At 42.7% G+C, this 20,972-nt stretch overlaps 1 protein-coding gene across 2 annotated transcripts in view; it reads left to right on the forward strand.

Moving 5' to 3' along the window:
* The window catches only part of LOC140195184 (flavin reductase (NADPH)-like), a 38,242-nt gene that overhangs the window by 8,937 nt on the left and 8,333 nt on the right, over window positions 1-20,972 (forward strand). For both annotated transcript variants that reach the window (XM_072253089.1, XM_072253090.1), the window contains exons 2-4: window positions 12,042-12,184; window positions 12,359-12,560; window positions 14,861-15,028. In XM_072253089.1, coding sequence (XP_072109190.1) covers window positions 12,050-12,184; window positions 12,359-12,560; window positions 14,861-15,028 — 505 coding nt within the window. In that variant the 5' untranslated portion in view covers window positions 12,042-12,049. The remainder of the gene's footprint in view (window positions 1-12,041; window positions 12,185-12,358; window positions 12,561-14,860; window positions 15,029-20,972) is intronic.

The raw sequence follows: 20,972 nt of genomic DNA on the forward strand, positions 1-20,972 counted from the left end.
GCTAATTTTCTAGGTTGCCAATAGATTTTTTTTCCCTTTAATGTAACATTGGACCTTGTACCATAAAATAAACTAAATTTCTAAACTGCTTAATGCTGCTTCTGTTCTGAAATTTTCTATTTTGTAAAACCAGTTTTTTTAATATTACGAAAATAATTAATCAGCATAAAGTCTGATGAAGTGTCATAATAGTTTCAGGATAGTATGGAAGGCTGTCAGAGGTTACAGCGGGACATTGATAGGATGCAAAACTGGGCTAAGAAGTGACAGGTGGAGTTCTGGCGATGATCTTTGCCTCATCAATGGGGATGGGAGAGGTTCTGGAGGATTGGAGGGTTGCGGATATTGTTTCTTTATTCAAGAAAGGGAGTAGAGATAGCCCAGGAAATTATAGACCAGTGAGTCTTACTTCAGTGGTTGGTAAGTTGATGGAGAAGATCCTGAGAGGCAGGATTTATGAACATTTGGAGAGGTATAATATGATTAGGAGTAGTCAGCATGGTTTTGTCAAAGGCAGGTCGTGCCTTACGAGCCTGATTGAATTTTTTGAGGATGTGACTAAACACATCGATGAAGGTAGAGCAGTAGATGTAGTGTATATGGATTTCAGCAAGGCATTTGATAAGGTACCCCATGCAAGGCTTATTGAGAATGTAAGGCGGCATGGGATCCAAGGGGACATTGCTTTGTGGATCCAGAACTGGCTTGCCCACAGAAGGCAAAGAGTGGTTGCAGATGGGTCAAATTCTGCATGGAGGTCGGTCACCAGTGGTGGGCATCAGGGATTTGTTCTGGGACCCCTACTCTTCGTGATTTTTATAAATTACTGTTACGTACCTCATAACTGGGTTGCCAAACCAGCAGAAATGGACCACGTGTTGGAGTCTGGTTTAACAGAAACTAATAAAGTTTTATTAAAGAAATAAGTAACACAGTACTCTAATCGTAAGGATATAAATGCAACAGGTCAGCAATGATAAAATACACATGTACACAGAACTAGGGTAATAGGAATCAACCAAGCTGTATCGCAGTCTAGGGGTAAAATGATCAGTCTCAAGTGACGCAGAGTTCAGTTCAGCTTAGTACAGTTTGCAGTAATCGCTGTTGTGCCGTTGGAGAGAGAGAGAATGCAAATTTTGATTCAAACAGACCTTTGATGTTCTTCACAGTTAGCTTTCGGGCGAACCCTTTTATGTCTTCTGTGGTCACCAACTGTGACCCCTCCGTTCCGGATACGACCGTTCTTCTGCGGTGAACCCGGCACCCAGGCAAGGGCGGACACACACACCAGGTTCCCGCCAATCGTCCCTTTTCACCCTGTCAGTCTATGGTTGGTTCCCTTGAATCAGACCTCCAACTGCCACCAACTTGTGGGGGCACACCGCTCTTCCAGGGTCTCGTTATCTCATGATCTTGTGGTGTGTCGTGCCTTAGCGAACCTGTTCTTTTTATCCCCTTGCTGGGGTATCGCCTGTCCATCAAACTTCAAACAGTTCAGGTTCAAAGCAATCGGTCTGTCAATATCTAAAATGTGTTTCTTTCTCGTTAATCTCTCTCTTCTCTCTTATTAGCATTTTGAATGTTTCTCCATTGTCTCCCTTATCTCTCTCTCATTAGCATCAATCTTCTGATAACTTGGTTTTTTGTCACATGACCTGGATGAAGAAGTGGAGGGATGAGTTAGTAAATTTGCTGATGACACAAAGGTTGGGCGTGTTGTGGATAGTGTGGAGGGCTGTCAGAGGTTACAGGGGATATTGATAGGATGCAAAACTGGGCTGAGAAGTAGCAGATGGAGTTCAACCCAGATAAGTGTGAGGTGGTTCATTTTGGTAGGTCAAATATGATGACAGAATATAGTATTAATCACACGATCACAAGACAAAGGAGCAGAAGTAGGCCCATCGGCCCATCGAGTCTGCTCCTCAGCTCCCCCATGAGCTAAACTATTCACCCATCTAGTTCCAATTTCTGGCTTTTTCCCCATATCCCTTGATACCCTGACTGATGGGTAAGACTCTTGGCAGTGTGGAGGATCAGAGGGGTTTGGGGGTCCGAGTCCATAGGGCACTCAAAGCTGCTGCACAGGTTGGCTCTGTGGTTAAGAAGGCATACACTGTGTTGGCCTTCATCAAACGGATTGAATTTAGGATCTGAAAGGTAATTTTGCAGCTATATAGGACCCTGGTAAGACCCCAGTTGGAGTACTGTGCTCAGTTCTGGTCGCCTCACCATAGGAAGGATGTGGAAACCATAGAAAGGGTGCAGAGGAGATTTACAAGGATGTTGCCTAGATTGGGGAGCATGCCTTATGAGAATAGGTTGAGTGACCTCGGCCTTTTCTCCTTGGAGCAACAGAGAATGAGAGGTGACCCGATAGAGGTGTAAAGATGATGAGGGGCATTGATCGTGTGGATAGTCAGAGGCTTTTTACCAGGGCTGAAATAGCTAACATGAGAGGGCACAGTTTTAAGGTGCTTGGAAGTAAGTACAGAGGAGATGTTAGAGGTAAGTTTTTTACGCAGTGTGGTGAGTGCGTGGAATAGGCTGCCAGCAATGGCGGTAGAGGCGGATACAATAGGGTCTTTAAGAGACTCCTGGACAGGTACATGGAGCTCAGAAAAATAGAGGGCTATGGGTAACCCTAGGTAATTTCTAAAGTAAGGACATGTTTGGCACAGCTTTGTGGGCTGAAGGGCCTGTATTTTGCTGTAGGTTTTCTATGTTTCTATCACAGCTTGCTGGCAACTAATAATTTTGATGTTTAATATGAGTTAACTCTCATCATAACTAGAGACCCAGTGAAGACTATTTGGATTAAATATTTACATGGATACACATTATTATTGAACTAGTGGGAGAAAGACCATAACATAGAACATTGTACAGGAAAGCACAGCAATAGATCCGTCACCCATGATATCTATGCCAACCACAATAGCAATCTGAACTAATCCCCTCTGCCAGTTCATGGTTTATATCTCTCCATCTCCTACCTATTTAGGTGCCTATCGAAATTCCTCTTAAATGTTGCTGTTGTATGTGCTTCCACAGCTCCTGGTAGCACATTCTATTCTCTGAGTAAATTTTTTAAAAAATCTCATAGATCTCTTTTAAACTGCCACTTTCATGCCTTCAACGTACCCTCTGATATTTGACATTTCCACCCCCGGGAAAAGACTATGACCATCTATCCAATCCATGCCTCTCATAATTTTATATACTTCTATTACTTTGCCCTTTGGATTCAATTTTTTCAAAGCTATCCTTCTGGCTAAAGCTCTCTAATCATGCAACATCATTGGAATATTTTCTGCATCCTCTCCAAAACCTCCATATTTATCCTGTAATGCAGTGAGCAGAACTCCAAATGTAGCCTAGCCAAATTTTTATATAGCTGCAAAACTTCTTGACTTTTCCACTCAACATCCCAAGTTTGCCGTACTCCTTCTTTTCCACCTTATCTACCTGTACTGCTACTTCCAGGAAGTTATAGATTTGCACCCCTGCTGAATACAAATGTTTCTAAGGGTCTGCCATTTTGCCATATATTTCCCTACAGAAGTGCAATGCTTCACACTTGTACAGATTAAACTCCATCTGCTATTTCTCTGCCTTCTTCTCCAACTGCCCATGTCTCCTGCTGAATCCTTTGACAACCATCCTTACCATCTTCTGCCCTTTGTAAACTGAAAAGAGCAATACCACAACCCCACAAAATCTAGTCCTTGGAACATTAACACTTTGCTGTAATGATATAGGCTTTCCTTTGTTCTGGAAGTTTTTTTTTGCATATTTGGAATCTGAAAAAAATTACTTTCAAACGGATTGATTTTAGTGTGACAGAAATATCACAACTATTTTTCAAAACACAGCCTGGCATTATTTAAATTTGAAAGGGGCACAATGAGGCAGTTATAGTGTGTTATTAAAAGCAATGCAGAGAGAAGAGCATGTGATAAGTAGATGAATTCAATCAGAGAAGCTAATTTAGAAGAAAAATCATGATCTCACTACTATAGGGATTATTTGAATATTCATTAAATCTTTTCCACAAGATGGAAAATTAGATAAAATGTTTTTTAATCAAAGAGAGAAAATTAATTCCATTTTAATGACCAATCTGTTTGAAAGATTTTTTTCAGACTTCCATCCATATACAGTATGTCCCTTTATTTGGCTCCCATTAGTAGTTTCCTATCTATCAATAATTACCTTTGGTCCGAAATTTCCAAACCCATTCTGACATATTGGTATCCCGACCAATGGGGAAAAATGCCTGCCCGTAGGGCAGGTTGTCTATGGGAAAGTGATGAATGGAAATGTTGGTGAGGGCTGAATTGTGTAACAAATGTATGTCAACAAGTCAAAGAGATTAATACCTCTTCTGAATTTGATGTCTAGGAGCGAAACAAACTGCAGAATTGACTATGCAAGGACTAGATCTTAAACTAGTGCCTGCTAGTTTGTATTATTCTGCAATATATTAATCCATTCAGGAGTAATTATGAATGGAGTAATACATAACAGATATAATTGCCAATTCAAGTGCACCTCAAATCTAACTTGTAAGTAGCATAGAAATACTACCATCAAAATGGGAACCTGTAATACTGCATGTTTTATTTCAGCATTTATAATTCAGTATAGTAGCAAATATTACATTAGTTTAATATTCAGTAGTTTCTTCTATTAATCTCAAATTTTGTTTGATAAGGGGTGGAAGACAAGACTGTACCAAAAGCATATCTTTCAGATCTGTCAACACGAGGAATCTGACACCCCCAGCCTCCCTCCTCCCCCCTCTGATCCCAGCTCTCATCCGTGCCGGGTCTTTACCATCCCCTCCGACCTTCAACTGTCGGAGGCAGAGTGCTCTGTCCTCAGTAAGGGCCTCACCTTTGTCCCCCTTCGCCCACACCTCAGCGAGTTCTGCGTTCGCCATGATGCGGAACTTTTCTTCCGCCGTCTCCGTCTCCGAGCCTACTTCTTCAGCAAGGACTCTTCCACCCCCAGCGATGACCCCTTCTCCCGTCTTCAACCCTCCTGCTCTTCATGGACACCCCACTCTGGTCTTCTGCCTGCCCTGGACCTCTTTATTGCTAACTGCCGATGGGACATCAACCGTCTCGACTTCACTGCACCTTGTTCCCATTCCAACTTCACTCCTTCGGAACGCTCTGCTCTCCACTCCCTCCACACTAATCCTAACCTTATTATTAAACCCGCCGATAAGGGGGATGCTGTTGTAGTCTGGCGTACTGACCTCTACCTTGCCGAGGCACAGCGACAACTCGCGGATACCTCCTCTTATTTACCCCTCGATCGTGACCCCACTAAGGAGCACTAGGCCATTGTCTCCCACACCATCACCAACTTTATCCGCTCAGGGGATCTCCCATCCACTGCTACCAACCTTATAGTTCCTACACCTTGCACTTCCCATGTCTACCTCCTACCCAAGATCCACAAACCTGCCTGTCCTGGCCGACCTATTGTCTCAGCTTGCTCCTGCTCCACCGAACTCGTTTCTGCATACCTCGGCACGGTTTTATCCCCCCTTGTTCAATCCCTTCCGACCTATGTTCATGACACTTCTCACGCTTTTAAACTTTTCGATGATTTTAAGTTCCGTGGCCCCCACCGCTTTATTTTCACCATGGATGTCCAGTCCCTATATACTTCCATCCCCCATCAGGAAGGTCTCAAAGCTCTCCACTTTTTGGATTCCAGACCTAATCAGTTCCCCTCTACCACCACTCTGCTCTGTCTAGCGGAATTAGTCCTTACTCTTAATAATTTCTCCTTTGGGTCCTCCCACCTCCTCCAAACTAAAGGTGTAGCTATGGGCACCCGCATGGGTCCGAGCTATGCCTGCCTTTTTGTTGGCTTTGTGGAACAATCTATGTTCTGTTCCTATTCTGGTATCTGTCCCCCCACTTTTCCTTCGCTACATTGACGACTGCATTGGCGCTGCTTCCTGCACGCATGCAGAACTCGTTGACTTTATTAACTTTGCCTCCAACTTTCACCCTTCCCTCAAGTTTACCTGGTCCATTTCCAACACCTCCCTCCCCTTTCTAGATCTTTCTGTCTCTATCTCTGGAGACAGCTTATCCACTGATGTCTACTATAAGTCTACTAACTCTCACGGCTATTTGGACTATTCCTCTTCTCACCCTGTCTCTTGCAAAAATGCCATCCCCTTCTCACAATTCCTCCGTCTCCACCGCATCTCCTCTCAGGATGAGGCTTTTCATTCCAGGACGAGGGAGATGTCCTCCTTTTTTAAAGAAAGGGGCTTCCCTTCCTCCAGCATCAACTCTCCGCATCTCCCCCATTTCACGTACATCTGCTCTCACTCAATCCTCCCACCACCCCACTAAGAATAGGGTTCCCCTGGTCCTCACCTACCATGCCACCAGCCTCCAGGTCCAACATATTATTCTCCATAACTTCTGCCACCTCCAATGGGATCCCACCACTAAGCACATCTTTCCCTCCCCCCCCCCCTCGCATTCCACAGGGATCGCTCCCTACGCGACTCCCTTGTCCATTCGTCCCCCGCATCCCTCCCCACTGATCTCCCTCCTGGCACTTATCCGTGTAAGCGGAACAATTGCTACACATGCCCTTACACTTCCTCCCATACCACCATTCAGGGCCCCAGACAGTCCTTCCAGGTGAGGCAACACTTCACCTGTGAGTCAGCTGGGGTGATAAACTGCGTCCGGTGCTCCCGATGTGGCCTTTTATATATTGGCGAGACCTGACGCAGACTGGGAGATCATTTTGCTGAACACCTACGCTCTGTCCGCCAGAGAAAGCAGGAACTTCCAGTGGCCACACATTTTAATTCCACATCCCATTCCCATTCTGACATGCCTATTCACGGCCTCCTCTACTGTAAAGATGAAGCCACACTCAGGTTGTAGGAACAACACCTCATATTCCGTCTGGGTAGCCTCCAACCTGATGGCATGAGCATTGACTTCTCTAACTTCCGCTAATGCCCCACCTCCCCCTCGTATCCCATCCGTTATTTATTTATATACACACATTCTTTCTCTCACTCTCCTTTTTCTCCCTCTGTCCCTCTGACTGTACCCCTTGCCCATCCTGAGTTTTTTTCCCCCCTCCCCCTTTTCTTTCTCCCTGGGCCTCCTGTCCCATGATCCTCTCATATCCCTTTTGCCAATCACCTGTCCAGCTCTTGGCTCCATCCCTCCCCCTCCTGTCTTCTCCTATCATTTTGGATCTCCCCCTCCCCCTCCCACTTTCAAATCTCTTACTAACTCTTCCTTCAGTTAGTCCTGACGAAGGGCCTAGGCCCAAAACGTCGACTGTACCTCTTCCTAGAGATGCTGCCTGACCTGCTGCATTCACCAGCATCTTTGATGTGTGTTGCTCTTTCAGATCTGTGCTGTGGATACACACCAACGGGATTTGAATTGATACTTCGCAAACTCATTACACCTAGAGTATTTGAAGCCAATTAAGTTCACTTTTGTTTCAATCAGTCTGGCCTTTTCCTAAAATTAAAATCCAAAGGTGAAAGGACAGTACACGACCATAAGACAAACAAACAGAATTGGGCTGTTCGGCCCATTGAGTCTGCTCCGCCATTTGATCATGTATGATTTATTTTCCCTCTCAACCCCATTCTCCTGCCTTCTCCTTTGATGCCTTCATTAATCAAGAACCTACTAACCTGCACTTTAAGCATACCTAATGACTTGGCCTCCACAGCCATCTGTGGTAATGAATTCCACAGATTCAACACCCTCTGGCTAAAGAAAATCCTCCTTGTCCCTGTTCTAAAGGGACATCCTACTATTCTGAGGCTGTGTCCTCTGGTCCTAGACTCCCTGACTGTTAGAAACATCTTCTCCATGCCCCCTCTGTGTAGGCTTTTCAATATTTGGTAGATTTCAAATGAGACCTCCCCCTTATTCTTATAAACGTCAGAGAGTACAGACCCAGAGCCATCAAGTGCTCTTCGTACATTAACATAGAAACATAGAAAACCTACAGCACAATACAGGCCCATCGGCCCACAAAGCTGTGCCGAACATTCTTTACCTGAGAAATTACCGAGGCTTACCCATAGCCCTCTATATTTTTCTGAGCTCCATATACCTGTACCGGAGTCTCTAAAAAGACCCTATCATATCCACCTCCACCACCATCGCCGGTAGCCAATTCCACACACTCACTACTTTCTGCGTTTTTTAAAAAAAAACACTTACCCTTACATCTTCTCTGTACCGACTTCTAACCAACTTAAAACTGTGCCCTCTTGTGCTAGCCATTTCAGCCCTGGGAAAAAGCCTCTGACTATTCACACGATCAATGCCTCTCATTATCTTGTACACCTCTATCAGGTCACTTCTCATCCTCCGTCACTCCAAGGGAAAAAGGCTGAGTTCACTCAACCTATTCTCATAAGGCATGATCCCCAATCCAGGCAACATCCTTGTAAATCTCCTCTGCACCCTTTCTATGGTTTCCACGTCCTTCCTGTAGTGAGATGACCAGAACTGAGCACAGTACTCCAAGTGGGGTCTGATCAGGGTCTTGTATAGCTGCGACATTACCTCTTGGCTCTTAAACTCAATCCCACGATTGATGAAGGCCAATGCACTGTATGCTTTCTTAACCACACAGTCAACCTGCGCAGCAGCTTTGAGTGTCCTATGGACTTAGACCCTAAGATCCCTCTGATCCTCTGCACTGACAAGAGTCTTGCCATTAATACTATATTCTGCCATCATATTTGACCTACCAAAATGAAGCACTTCACACTTATCTGGGTTGAAATCCATCTGCCACTTCTGAGCCCAGTTTTGCATCCTATCAATGTTCCGCTGTAACCTCTGACAGTCCTCCACACTATCCACAATACCTCCAACCTTGGTGTCATCAGCAAATTTACTAACCTTTCTCTCCACTTCTTCATCCAGGTCATTTATAAAAATCACGAAGAGTAGGGGTCCCAGAACAGATCCCCAAGGCACACCACTGGTGACTAACCTCCATGCAGAATATGACCCGTCTACTGCCAATCTTTGCCTTCTGTGGGCAAGCCAGTTCTGGATCCACAAACCAAAGTCCCCTTGGATCCCATGCCTTACTTTCTCAATAAGCCTTGCTTGGGGTACCTTGTCAAATACCTTGCTGAAATCCATATACACTACATCTACTGCTCTACCTTCATCAATGTGTTTAGTCACATCCTCAAAAAATTCAATCAGGCTTGTATGGCACGACCTGCCTTTCACAAAGCCACGCTGACTATTCCTAATCGTATTATGCCTCTCCAAATGTTCATAAATCCTGCCTCTCAGGATCTTCTCCATCAACTTACCGACCACTGAGGTAGGATTCACTGGTCTATAATGTCCTGGGCTATCTCTACTCCCTTTCTTGAATAATGGAACAACATCTGCAACCCTCCAATCCTCTGGAACCTCTCCCATCCCCATTGATGATGCAAAGATCATCACTAGAGGCTCAGCAATCTCCTCCCTCACCTCCCACAGTAGCCTGGGGTACATCTTGTCCAGTCCCGGTGACTTATCCAACTTGATGCTTTCCAAAAGCTCCAGCACACCCTTTTTCTTAATATCTACATGCTCAAGCTTTTCAGTCTACTGTAAGTCATCCCTGCAATCGCCAAGATCCTTTTCTGTAGTGAGTACTGAAGCTAAGTACTCATTAAGTACCTCTGTTATCTCCTCTGGTTCCATACACACTTTTCCACTGTCACACTTGATTGTTCCTATTCCCTCACGTCTTATCCTTTTGCTCTTCACATACTTGTAGAGTGCCTTGGGGTTTTCCTTAATCTTGTCCACCAAGGCCTTCAAATAGCCCCTTCTGGCCATTTCTTTCTTAAGCTCCTTCCTGCTAGTCTTATAATCTTCTAGATCTCTATCATTACCTAGTTTTTTGAACCTTTCGTAAGCTCTTCTTTTCTTTTTGACTAGATTTACAACAGTCTTTGTACACCACGGTTCCTGTACCCTACCATCCTTTCCCTGTCTTATTGGAACGTAACTATGCAGAACTCCACGCAAATATCCCCTGAACATTTGCCACACTTCATCTGTACATTTCCCTGAGAACATCTGTTCCCAATTTATGCTACCAAGCTCCTACCTGGTAGCCTCATATTTCCCCTTACTCCAATTAAATGCTTTCCCTGGATAATTAATTCACATAAACCTCCTCTAAACCCTCTCCAATGCCTGTGTATCCTTTCTTAGATTTGAGGCCCAAAACTGCTCACAATACACCAAGAGTGGTTTGACTTATAAAGCCTAAAAATTGCAGCCTTGCTTATAATGTATATTCTAGTCCTCTTGAAATGAATGCCAGCCTTGCATATGCCTTCCTTATTATTGACTAAATCTACAAGTTAACCTTCAGGAAATTCTGTTGCATCTCCAATTTTTGAATTTGCTTCCTGTTTAGGAAATAGTCCATGCTTTTTTTCCTTCTACCAAAGTGCATGACTGTACACTTCCCTATACTGTATTCCATCTGCCACTTCTTTGCCCATTCTCCTAATTTTCCAAACTCCTCTGCAAACTCCCTGCTTCCTCAACGCTATCTGCCTCGCCACCTATCTTTGGATCATCCACAGATTTGCCCACAAATCCATCAATTCCATCAGCAAGGTTATTATCATGTAATCCAAAAAGAAGCAGTCCCATCACTGACCTCTGTAAGACACCATTAGTCACAGGCAGCTAACCAGAAAAGGCGCTCTTTGTCTTCTGCCAGTTAGTCAATCTTCTGCCAATACTAGTATCTTTCCTATAATACCATGAGCTCTGAACTTGTTTGCAACCTCATGTGTGGCACTTTGTCAAAAGATTTCTGAAAATACAAGTAAATAACATCCACTGACTCTCCTTTGTCTATCCTGCCTGTTATTTTCTCAAAGGTTTCCAACAGGTTTGTCAGGCAAAATTTCTCCTTAAGGAAACCATGCTGACTTCAGCCTGTTTTATTGTGTGCTCCCCCATGTACCCCAAAACTTCATCCTTAATGTTGGAACCTAACATCTTGCCAATACTGAAGTCATGCTAACTGGCCCTTCTTCTTCCTCCCTCCCTTCTTAAAAAGTGGAGTGACATTTGCAAATTTTCCAGTCCTCCAGAATCATTCCCGAATCTAGTGACTCTTGAAAGATCCATTGCTAATGTCTCCTCAATCTCTTCAGCTACCTCTCTCAAAAACCTGGTGTGTAGTCCGTCTGGTCCAGCTGACTTGTCTACCTTCAGACTGTTCAGTTTCCAAAGCACCTTGCCCCTAGTAATTCTGACTACACTCACTTCTGTCCTGACATATTCTGATTTCTGGCATGCTTCCGGTGACTTCTATAGTGACGACTGGTACAAAATTCTTGTTCAGTTCATCCTCCATTTCTTTATTCTCCATTACTACCTCCCCAGTGATATTTTCCAGTGGTCTGAAGACCCCTCTTTTCTCTCTTTTACTCTTTGTATAGCTGAAAAAATTAGTGGAATCTTCTTTTATATTATTCCTAGCTTACCTTTATATTTCTTCTTATCGGTTTTAGTTGCCTTCAATAGATTTTTTTAAAAGCTTCCCAATCCTCCAGCTACCCATTCATTTTTGCTAGATTTTATGCCTTTTTTTTTGCTTATATGCTGCCTTGCCAGCCACAGTTACCTCATACTTCCTTTAGAACACTGCTTCTATGGGATGAACCAACCATGTGTCATCCTAATTACTTGCAGAAACTCCAGTCATTGCTGCATTACTGTCATCTTGCTGGTGTCCCTGTTCATCCTGCCAGTATCTTGGACACCAGCATCCTGCAGCTCCCAGGCTGCTTCTGGCAATATACAAGTACTATGATGAGAACGTGCAAGTGCTTGGCTAGATTCTGTATTGAGAGAATATGTTCGGAATTCACAACAAAGTTATTGGTCTGTAAAACTGCATTTGTAATTATGAATATCCACATCTGATGATTATGTGACTTAACTGTTTGTCTCCTTTAGACTGAAAAATGAAACTCTTGGTGTTTGGTGCCACAGGACAAACAGGCCAGTTTCTAGTGAGACAAGCTCTGCATCAGGACCATGTGGTGACAGCTGTTGTAAGAACTCCTAGCAAGCTCACTATTCAGCATGATAACCTGAAGGTAGCTGCTAGTGTGTAGAATCATTTTGTGTTACTCCTTAATAAAATCAACATTTACATATTTGGATTCTTAAACAAGAAAATTATATCAAATTTATTATACTTTCAGTTCCCATCTGACAACTTGTAGCCTGACGCAAACTTTTTCTTCTACATTTTATGAATTCTTTTGCAGGTTGTAGAAGGAAATATCTTCTCACCAGAGAGCCTTGCGAAACACTTTAATGAACAGGATGCTGTTCTCTCCTGTCTTGGTTTCCCAATAAGCGTGTTTTCTCAAATTACTGGATATACGGAATCAATGAAGGCAATTGTTGCTTCAATGCGCCTGGCAAAAGTGAATAGAATTATAGCAATGACATCCTGGTACACGCAAAGTGAGTCCTTGGAGATATATATGCATAATGAAAACTGCTTATGTAAGCAGCTCAGAACAGAATAATAACACTATTGCTTTTAGGAGATTGAGAATAGAGTGTGAATGTTTTATTATAAGTGTGAATATAGGAGTTATAATTGAAATTGGAATTTCAAAGAACTGGATAGCTACTTGTCCTAGTCCATTTATCCATATCCTTTAATTCTTCTTCACAGGAGGATACCAGTTGATTTTAGTTCCTTGTACTTTAGCTGGAAAGTTGAGGATCAATGGGGAGTTAATTGAGAGAATGCCCTGGTCAGAAACATGACTTGGAGCATGCACAATACAGAGTTGTGTTTTTTTTAATTGTGTAGAGCCTTTGTTCTTAGACATGATTGAAGGTTTAAAATGGTGCTCTTCATTGCAGCATCATCTCTGAGGCCTGACATGGTCATTCCGTTGGAAACCTTGATGCTGGAGGTCACCGTAGAAATGCTTCATGAGCATTGGTCCTGAATATAAGAATACTTGGAAACCAGGGTGAGAAAGAAAAATTGGCTTGATGGTGGGAGGCATAACGTGGTAGAAGTTTGCTTTCCGTTTGGCACACAGATTGCTGCTGTGTCCTTCATTATTCATTATATATGTTAAAAGAATTGGAAAAGTATGCTGGTGGCACGATTAATAAGTTTACAGGCGACACCACAATTGATGAACAGTGTAGAAAGTTGTCTAAGGTTACAACAGGATAGAGATTAATTGAGGAATGGGCAAGGGGATGGCTGATGGAATTTAATCTGTACAAGCGTGAATTTATGCATCTTGGGAAGTTAAACCAGGCTGCGACTGCACTGTGAATGTCAGGGCACTGCAAAGAGTTATTGAATAGCAAGACCCTGGGGGTACAAGGACATACTGTAGTTCCCTGTAAGTGACAACATTGGTAGAAACTGTAAAGTATGGCATTAATTGGCTGAGGTATTGAATATAGGAGTTGGGGCATCATGTTACAGTCGTGCAAAATGTTGGTTAGATTGTACTTGGAACATTGTCTTCTATTCTGGTTTCCATACTGTGAAGAGGGATGCGACTAAGCTAAAAAAAAAAAATTCACAGAAATGTCACCTGTACTGTAGAGAGATTGGATAGGCTGGAGCTGTTCTGCCTGGAGCAGAGACGTCCAGGAATGACCTTACAGAAGTTTATAAAATCACCAGTGGCATAGATGATGTGGCTGGACACAGGGAAAGGGACAGCCTAAAACCAGAGGGCTTGGGTTTAATGTGAGATGGGGAAGATTTAAAGGGGATCTGAGGGGCAGGTTTTCACACAGTGTGGTAGGTGTATGGAATGAGGTGGTAGGGGCAGTTGTAATTACTGTATGTCATTTAAAGAATGTTTGTACTTGGAAGAGTTTAGAAGGATATGTGACAAATGAGGCAAGATTAGATAGGTATCTTGGTTGGCATGAATTTTGGGCCAAAGAACCTGTTCCTGTGCTGTTTAACTCTGATTCTGTTAATCAACAACACTGATCTAATTCCCCAGATTTTTATCTAATGTCCGCTCATACATGTTCTCTTCAGGTATTTACATTATACCCTTCTACAGAGAGTGAGATTCACTTGATTTCTGTAATATTTGTTGATAATTCATGCCATGTGTTAATTTCCCCTGTGGCTGATAATATTTTTATTACATCCATTTCATTTTAGTCATAATCTTAATTTGTGTTTCATTATCCAAATGTAGTTTGACTTCGTATGTTTTCAAACTCTCAGTATTCCAAATAAAGGATCTCCCCCTTCCTCCAGTGCTTGGACTTCACAAACAAGAGAAAATCTGCAAATGCTGGAAATCCGAGCAACACACACAAATTGTTCCTCCAGCATTTTGTGTGTGTTGCTCGGAATTCCAGCATCTGCACACTTTTTTCTTGTTTGTCAGGACAAAAGCTGAGTTAATGTTTCCACTAGTTGGGGTTTCCAGAGTAGAGCTAGAGTCTCAAGTTGAGGGCAGAGATGAGAATTTCTTTTTCACCAAAATGATAGTAGCTTTTTAGAATCCTACACCCTGGACAGCAATGGAAACATTGTCACTGAGCATTTCTAAAATGGAAGTCAGTAGATTTTTAGATATTAAAAGAATCCAGGGACTTGGGGCTAGTTCAAGAACGTGGCAATATAGTAAATGATCAGGCAAGATCATATTCAATGGTGCAATATGTGTGAGAGATCAAATTCTGTTTCTGTTCTTAAGTTTCAATTAAAAAAAGTATTGTGGTCCTTTTTCAATGTAAGCAGTGTTATTTTACAGCTGAGAGTTCAGAAAAGGCCTCCTGGATGGTGCGATGGATGCTAATCCCCATGATTCGTACCATACTGAACAACATGTATGAGATGGAAAATTATTTGAACAAGGAGTGTGAGGATCTTGATTGGACAACAGTTCGACCACCAGGACTTCAGAATGCTCCAGAAACGGGTTCAAATCCTTGTTTTTTTCCAATTTCTTATACTTTTATAAGATTATCCTGTAATGGATATCTAATTTCAATTCAGGGATGGGCACCTTATCAAAAATTTGTGATTTGTTCATATATTTAAGAGTAAAACAATGAAGTTGTGATTCTGATATACAGTTAGCAATCCTTTTCCCAGATTTGAGAATGAAATAAATTTGTATAATTCCTGTTAGTGATGACCTCCTGTGTATAATTTTCACTGCAATAGCAGAGTTTGGCAGGAATTAAGGAGTATTAATTGGGAACACCTCTTCTCTGGCAAGTCCACATCGGACATTTGGAGGGTGCTTAAAGGTCAATTGCACAAAGGAAAGGTACGTTCCTGTCAGAGGGAAGGATGGGGATAGAAAGATGAGAACCGTGGATGTCCAGAGAAGTGGTGAATTTAGTTTAGAAGAAAAAGGAAAAGTGTGTGAAGCTTTGGAAGTTAGGATCAAACAAAGCAAATGAGGAACATAAAGGAGCCAGAAAAGAACTGATGAAGGGAATTAGGAAAGCCAGGAGGAGCCTTTAAAAGTCTTTGGCAAGTAGAATTAAGGTGAATCCCAAGGTATTCTATACATACATTAAGAGAAAGAGGATAACAAGGGAGAGGATGGGACCACTCAAGGATAAAGGGGGAACATTTGCTTGGATGCAGAGAATGTGAGTGAGGTACTTAATGAAATACTTTGCTCCAGTATTTACCAAGGAAAAGGATATGGAAGACCAGGAGACCAGAACTGTATGTATAAGTACTTTAGGGAGGAGGAAATGTTGGGCCTCCTTATGAGTATTAAAGTGGCTAAGTCCCCAGGGCATGATGGGATTTGCTTGGGGTTATTGAAGGCGGCGAGAGATGAGACTGCTGGGCCCTTGACCAGTTTCTTCATGTCCACTCTAGGTATAGGCGAGGTCCCGGAGGACTGACTAGTGGCTAATGTTGTACCTCTATTTAAGAAGGAACAAGGGAAAATCCTAGGAACTATAGACTGATGTAGGGATTTGTAGGGAAATTGCTGGAGAAAACCCTTAGGGATAGGATATGCGAGCATTTGGAAAACGATGGCCTAATTAGGGAGAGCCAGCATGACTTTGTGTCTGGCAGGTCATGTTACCAACTTGAGTGAGCTTTTTGACAAGGTGACGAGAGAGAGATTGATGAGGTTAGAGCAGTAGATGTTGTCTACATGGACTTAGTAAGGTGTTTGACAAAGTTCCTCATGGGAGGCTAATCCAGAAGATTAAGATGCACGAGGTCCACAGTGAATTGGCTGTTTGGATTCAGAACTGGCTTGCACATAGAAGACAGAGTAGTGGTTGAAGGGACTTATTCAAACTTGAGGTCTGTAATTAGTGAAGTTCTGCTGGGATGTGTGCTGGCAACTCTGCTGTTTGTAATCTATATAAATGATCTGAATGAAAATGTAGATGTGTGAGTTAGTAAATTTGTGGTAGATACCAAAATTTGGGGAGCTGTGGATATGTAGAAGACTGGCAAAGAATACGGCGCAATGTACATCAGTTGCAGATATGGGCAGAGAAGTGGCAGATGGAGCTTATCCCAGATAAATGTGAGGTGTTGCACCTCAGTAGGGCAAATACAAGGAGACAGTATGCTGCCAAGGGCAGTGTTGCTGAGCAGAGAGATCTTGACATCCAAGTTCATGGCCCCTTGAAAGAGGCTACAAGCCAATAAGATGGTTTAAAAAGGCTTATGGAATGCTTGCTTTTATTAGTCGAGGCATTGAGTTCAAAAGTAAAGGGGTTCTGTTACAACTCTGTAAAACTCTAGTCAGGCCACATCTGGAGTATAGTCCACAGTTCTGGTCGCCCCACTATAGGAAGGATGTTGAGGCTTTGGAGAGGGTGCAGAGGAGTTTTATCAGCATGCTGCCTGGTTTAGAGGGCATGTGGTATCACAAGAAGCTAGATAAACTTGGGTTGATTTTCTCTGGATTGTCAGAAGCTGAGGGGACATCTGATAGAGGTTTACAAATTATGTGAGGCATAGGTAGGGTGGACAGAGAGTATCTGTTTCCCGGAGTAGAAATGCCTAAACCAGAGGGCATGCATTGAAGGTGAGAAGGGATATGTTCAATGGGGATGTGAGGTGTAAGTTTTTTCACTCAGAGTTATGGATGCCTGGAATGCATTGCCTCATATGGTAAAAGATTTTCCTCCTTTTTCTTCCTCTGTGGAAGACCCCTGATCTGCAACTGTGACCTATGATTTTAGATCCTTCAGGGCAAGGAAATAATCTCCATGCATTTCTTCAGTCAGTCCCCCTGTGAATCTTGTAAGTCTGAATATGGTCACCCTTCATACTTCCATAAGTAGAAGCCAACCTTACTTGTTTTCTTGTAGTACAACAAGCCTCCATCTCAGGAAGTGCCCTCGTGGGATATATACCACAGTGTCTCTAAGGCAAATGCTGTACTTGGTACTTCATGTGCACATGCAACAAGGCATTCTTGCTTTTATACTCTAGCTCTTTTCATTTCTTTTGCTGATTGCTTGCTGTACCTGCAGGTTTCTGCACCTTAATCTATCAGTACCCCAAGACCCTTCCACTGACTCACAATTACAACTATTTTATAGTTTGAAATATACTTGTTTTGCTGTTCTCACCATCAAAGTGAATAACCTGACAATTCCCACTGTCTCTCACCCATCCCATGCACTCATTTAACCTACTTGTATTATTTTCTAGAACGCTTGCAAACTCCTCCCTGCCCGTTTCCCTCTCCTTTTCGGTTGCATCAGCACATTCTGTGCTGTCTTTTCACCTTCATGAATAGTGCAGAATGGCGTAGCTCAGAGACTGAGGTTATTCTTTAAAATACTCCAGTTGCAACTGCAACTCGTGACACTGAATAATAATCTACTGGAAGAATTTTTCTTCAGTTTGGTTATTCCTCAAGTTTGTCCATTTAGAGCAATAATAGCTGAAGTGGTGGTACAACGCACAGTTTACAGCACACACAGAAAATCGTAGTGAAACACAGATGATACAAGTATACCAGGTGAGCTGGATAAAATGTGCTTAATCAGGCACACCTTCACTGTGACACCATGCCTCTGGATGAAGCAGGAATGGACGTGGTTGCTAGCCATTACTATCAATAGAAACCCAAGGTGCTAGATGATCCAAATGTGTGATAGTAGTATTCCAGGAGTTCTTGTAGTTAGTTGAATCTCTTATCTGATATGATCTAACATTTTTGAAACTGGATTTTATCAAGGAATCATGGCTGTCAACACCCTAGTGTGCAGACTGATTTTCTTATAACCGTCTGATTCAGTCCTTCTGCAAGAGCTTTTTAAATCAATTCGATTGGCTTCATAATTCAGATGAACTAATTTAAAATTTTGAGACAATTCATCACTGGAGCCTAACTGGAATGAAACTGCTTTTGTGGGCCAGCTGGTGGCACAATGACATCAGCACCGGACTCTGGAGCGGAGGTTCCCAGGTTCGAACTCAGTCGGGTCCACTCCCGAGTATGCTTTCCATCCGTGCTGGGTTGAGTGTTGAGATCGCAACTCGACCTCGTAAAATAAAGGGAAAAATACTGCGAAATGTCTGTGTGAGGAGTGGCGCGCCACACAGTCTCTCTCTCTTGCTCCGCACCTTGTAAAGGCATGAAAAAGACATTGTCCCGCCAATATCGCACGCACACGCCGAAAGAAAAAAAAAGAAACTGCTTTTGTGATAACAATTCATGAAATTTCTGACTGGTTCCATGGAGAAAAAAAACACTAGGGCAGATTTTAACATGACAAACTGGCAGGGAACTGACAGCATCAGATATGAATTCTGTTTATCCACTCCCTAATTTTACAATGTATTTGAAATTAATGCAAACTAAAATGGAATGGAATGTGGAATGAGCAGAGGCTTGGATTCTATACAGGTCCACCAGGCAAAGATACTTTAAGCAGCCTACCCAACACTTCATATTCCATCTTGGCTGTCTCCAATCTGATGGCACAAATACCAATTTCTCTAGCATCTGGTAACCACTCCTGTTTATTTTCTTCTTGTCTGACCAGCCCCAACATCCCTTCTTTTCCCTCCCACACACCCTCCATCTGCCCATAAGTTACACATTCCTCCTTCCCGTTCCCCTCCTCACCTTTGCTTTATTCCATGATCTGCAGTCCTCTCCTATCAGATTCCACCTTCTTTAGCTCTTTGCCACTTCCACCTATCACCTCCCAGCTTATTACATCATTCCCACTTTCAACCCCTGACCCCCACCCCTTTTCCTGTCCAGCACCCTGTCACCTGGATCCAGTCCATCTATCACTCACCAACTCTTATTCCACTCTTCCCTTCTCCCTTTGAAACTGGCTCTCTCCCTTTTTCCTTTCCAGTTTTGATGAAGGGTTTCAACCTGAAATATCGATTGTTCATCGATAATAATGCCATTAGAAGGAGATGTCTGATCCTTGGGTTGTGATTCTAAATTGGAGAAAGGCCAATTTTAATGGTATGTGTGGATTGGGACGGGTTGTTTTCTGGCAAAGGCGTGCTTGGTAAATGGGAGGCCTTCAAAAGTGAAATTTTGAGAGTAAAGTGTTTGTATATTTCTGTTAGAGTAATAGGCAAGGATAACAGGTTTGGGGAACTTCGGTTTTCAAGAGATATTAAGAAGGAAAAAGAAGTGTAGGCAGGAATAAACAAATGAGATACTTGATAAGAAATGCAAGGGAACACTAAAGAAGGAATCCAGGAGGGCTAAAAGACAGCATGAGGTTGCTGTAGCAGATAAGCTTAAGGAGCACCCAGGGCATGCCCTTTTCTCACTGTTACCATCAGGTAGGAGGTACAGAAGCCTGAAGGCACACACTCAGCGATTCAGGAACAGCTTCTTCCCCTCTGCCATCTGATTCCTAAATGGGCATTGAAGCTTTGGACACCGCCTCACTTTTTTAAATATGCAGTATTTCTGTTTTAGCACACTTAAAAAAAAAAAATCTATTCAATATATGTAATTGATTTACTTGTTTATTTATTTATTTTTTCCTTTCTGCTCGATTATGTATTGCACTGAACTGCTGCTGCTATGTTAACAGATTTCATATCACATGCCGGTGATAATAAACCTGATTCTGATTCTGAGATGTATTTAGAGCAAAAGGATAGGAAGGGAGAAAATTGGTTGCCTTGAAGATCAAAGTTGTCATCAATGCGTGGATCTGAACGAGATGGGGAGGAATCTTAAATAGATTTTTTTGCATCTGTATTTACTCAGGAGATGGACACAGAGTCTGTAGAAGTGAAGAAAAATAGCAGTGAGGTCATGGACCATATACAGATTATGGAGGAGAATTTGCTGGTTGTCTTGAGACAAATTAGGGTGGATAAATCTCCAGGACCTGATAACGTGCTGCCTCGGACCTTGTGGGAGGTTAGTGCAGAAATTGCAGGGACCGTAGCAGAGGTATTTAAAATGTCTTCAGCCACAGCTGAGGTGCCGAAGGATTGGAGGAAAGCTAATGTTGTTCCATTGTTTGAGGAGGCTCTAAGAATAAGCTGAGAAATTATAGCTGGTGAGCCTGACATCAGTAGTGGGTAAATTATTAGAAGGTATTCTAAGGAACTGGATGTACAAGTATTTGGATGGACAGGAACTGATTAGGGATAGTCAAAGTGACCTTGTGTGTGGTGGTCTTGTCTAAACAATTTCAGTGTTTTTTTGAAGAAGTTACCAGGAAAGGTGATGAAGACAAAGCAGTGGATTTTGTCCACATGGACATTAGCAACATCTTTGACAAAGCCTCGCATGGGAGGTTGGTCAGGCAGGTTCAGTCACTTGGCTTTCAGAATGAGGTAGTAAATTGGATTTGACATTGGCTTCATAGGAGAGGCCAGAGAGTGGTAGTAGATGGTTGCCTCTCTAACTGGAAGCCTGTGAT

Source organism: Mobula birostris, chromosome 3 (assembly GCF_030028105.1).
Source record: "Mobula birostris isolate sMobBir1 chromosome 3, sMobBir1.hap1, whole genome shotgun sequence".
Lineage (NCBI taxonomy): Eukaryota > Metazoa > Chordata > Chondrichthyes > Myliobatiformes > Myliobatidae > Mobula > Mobula birostris.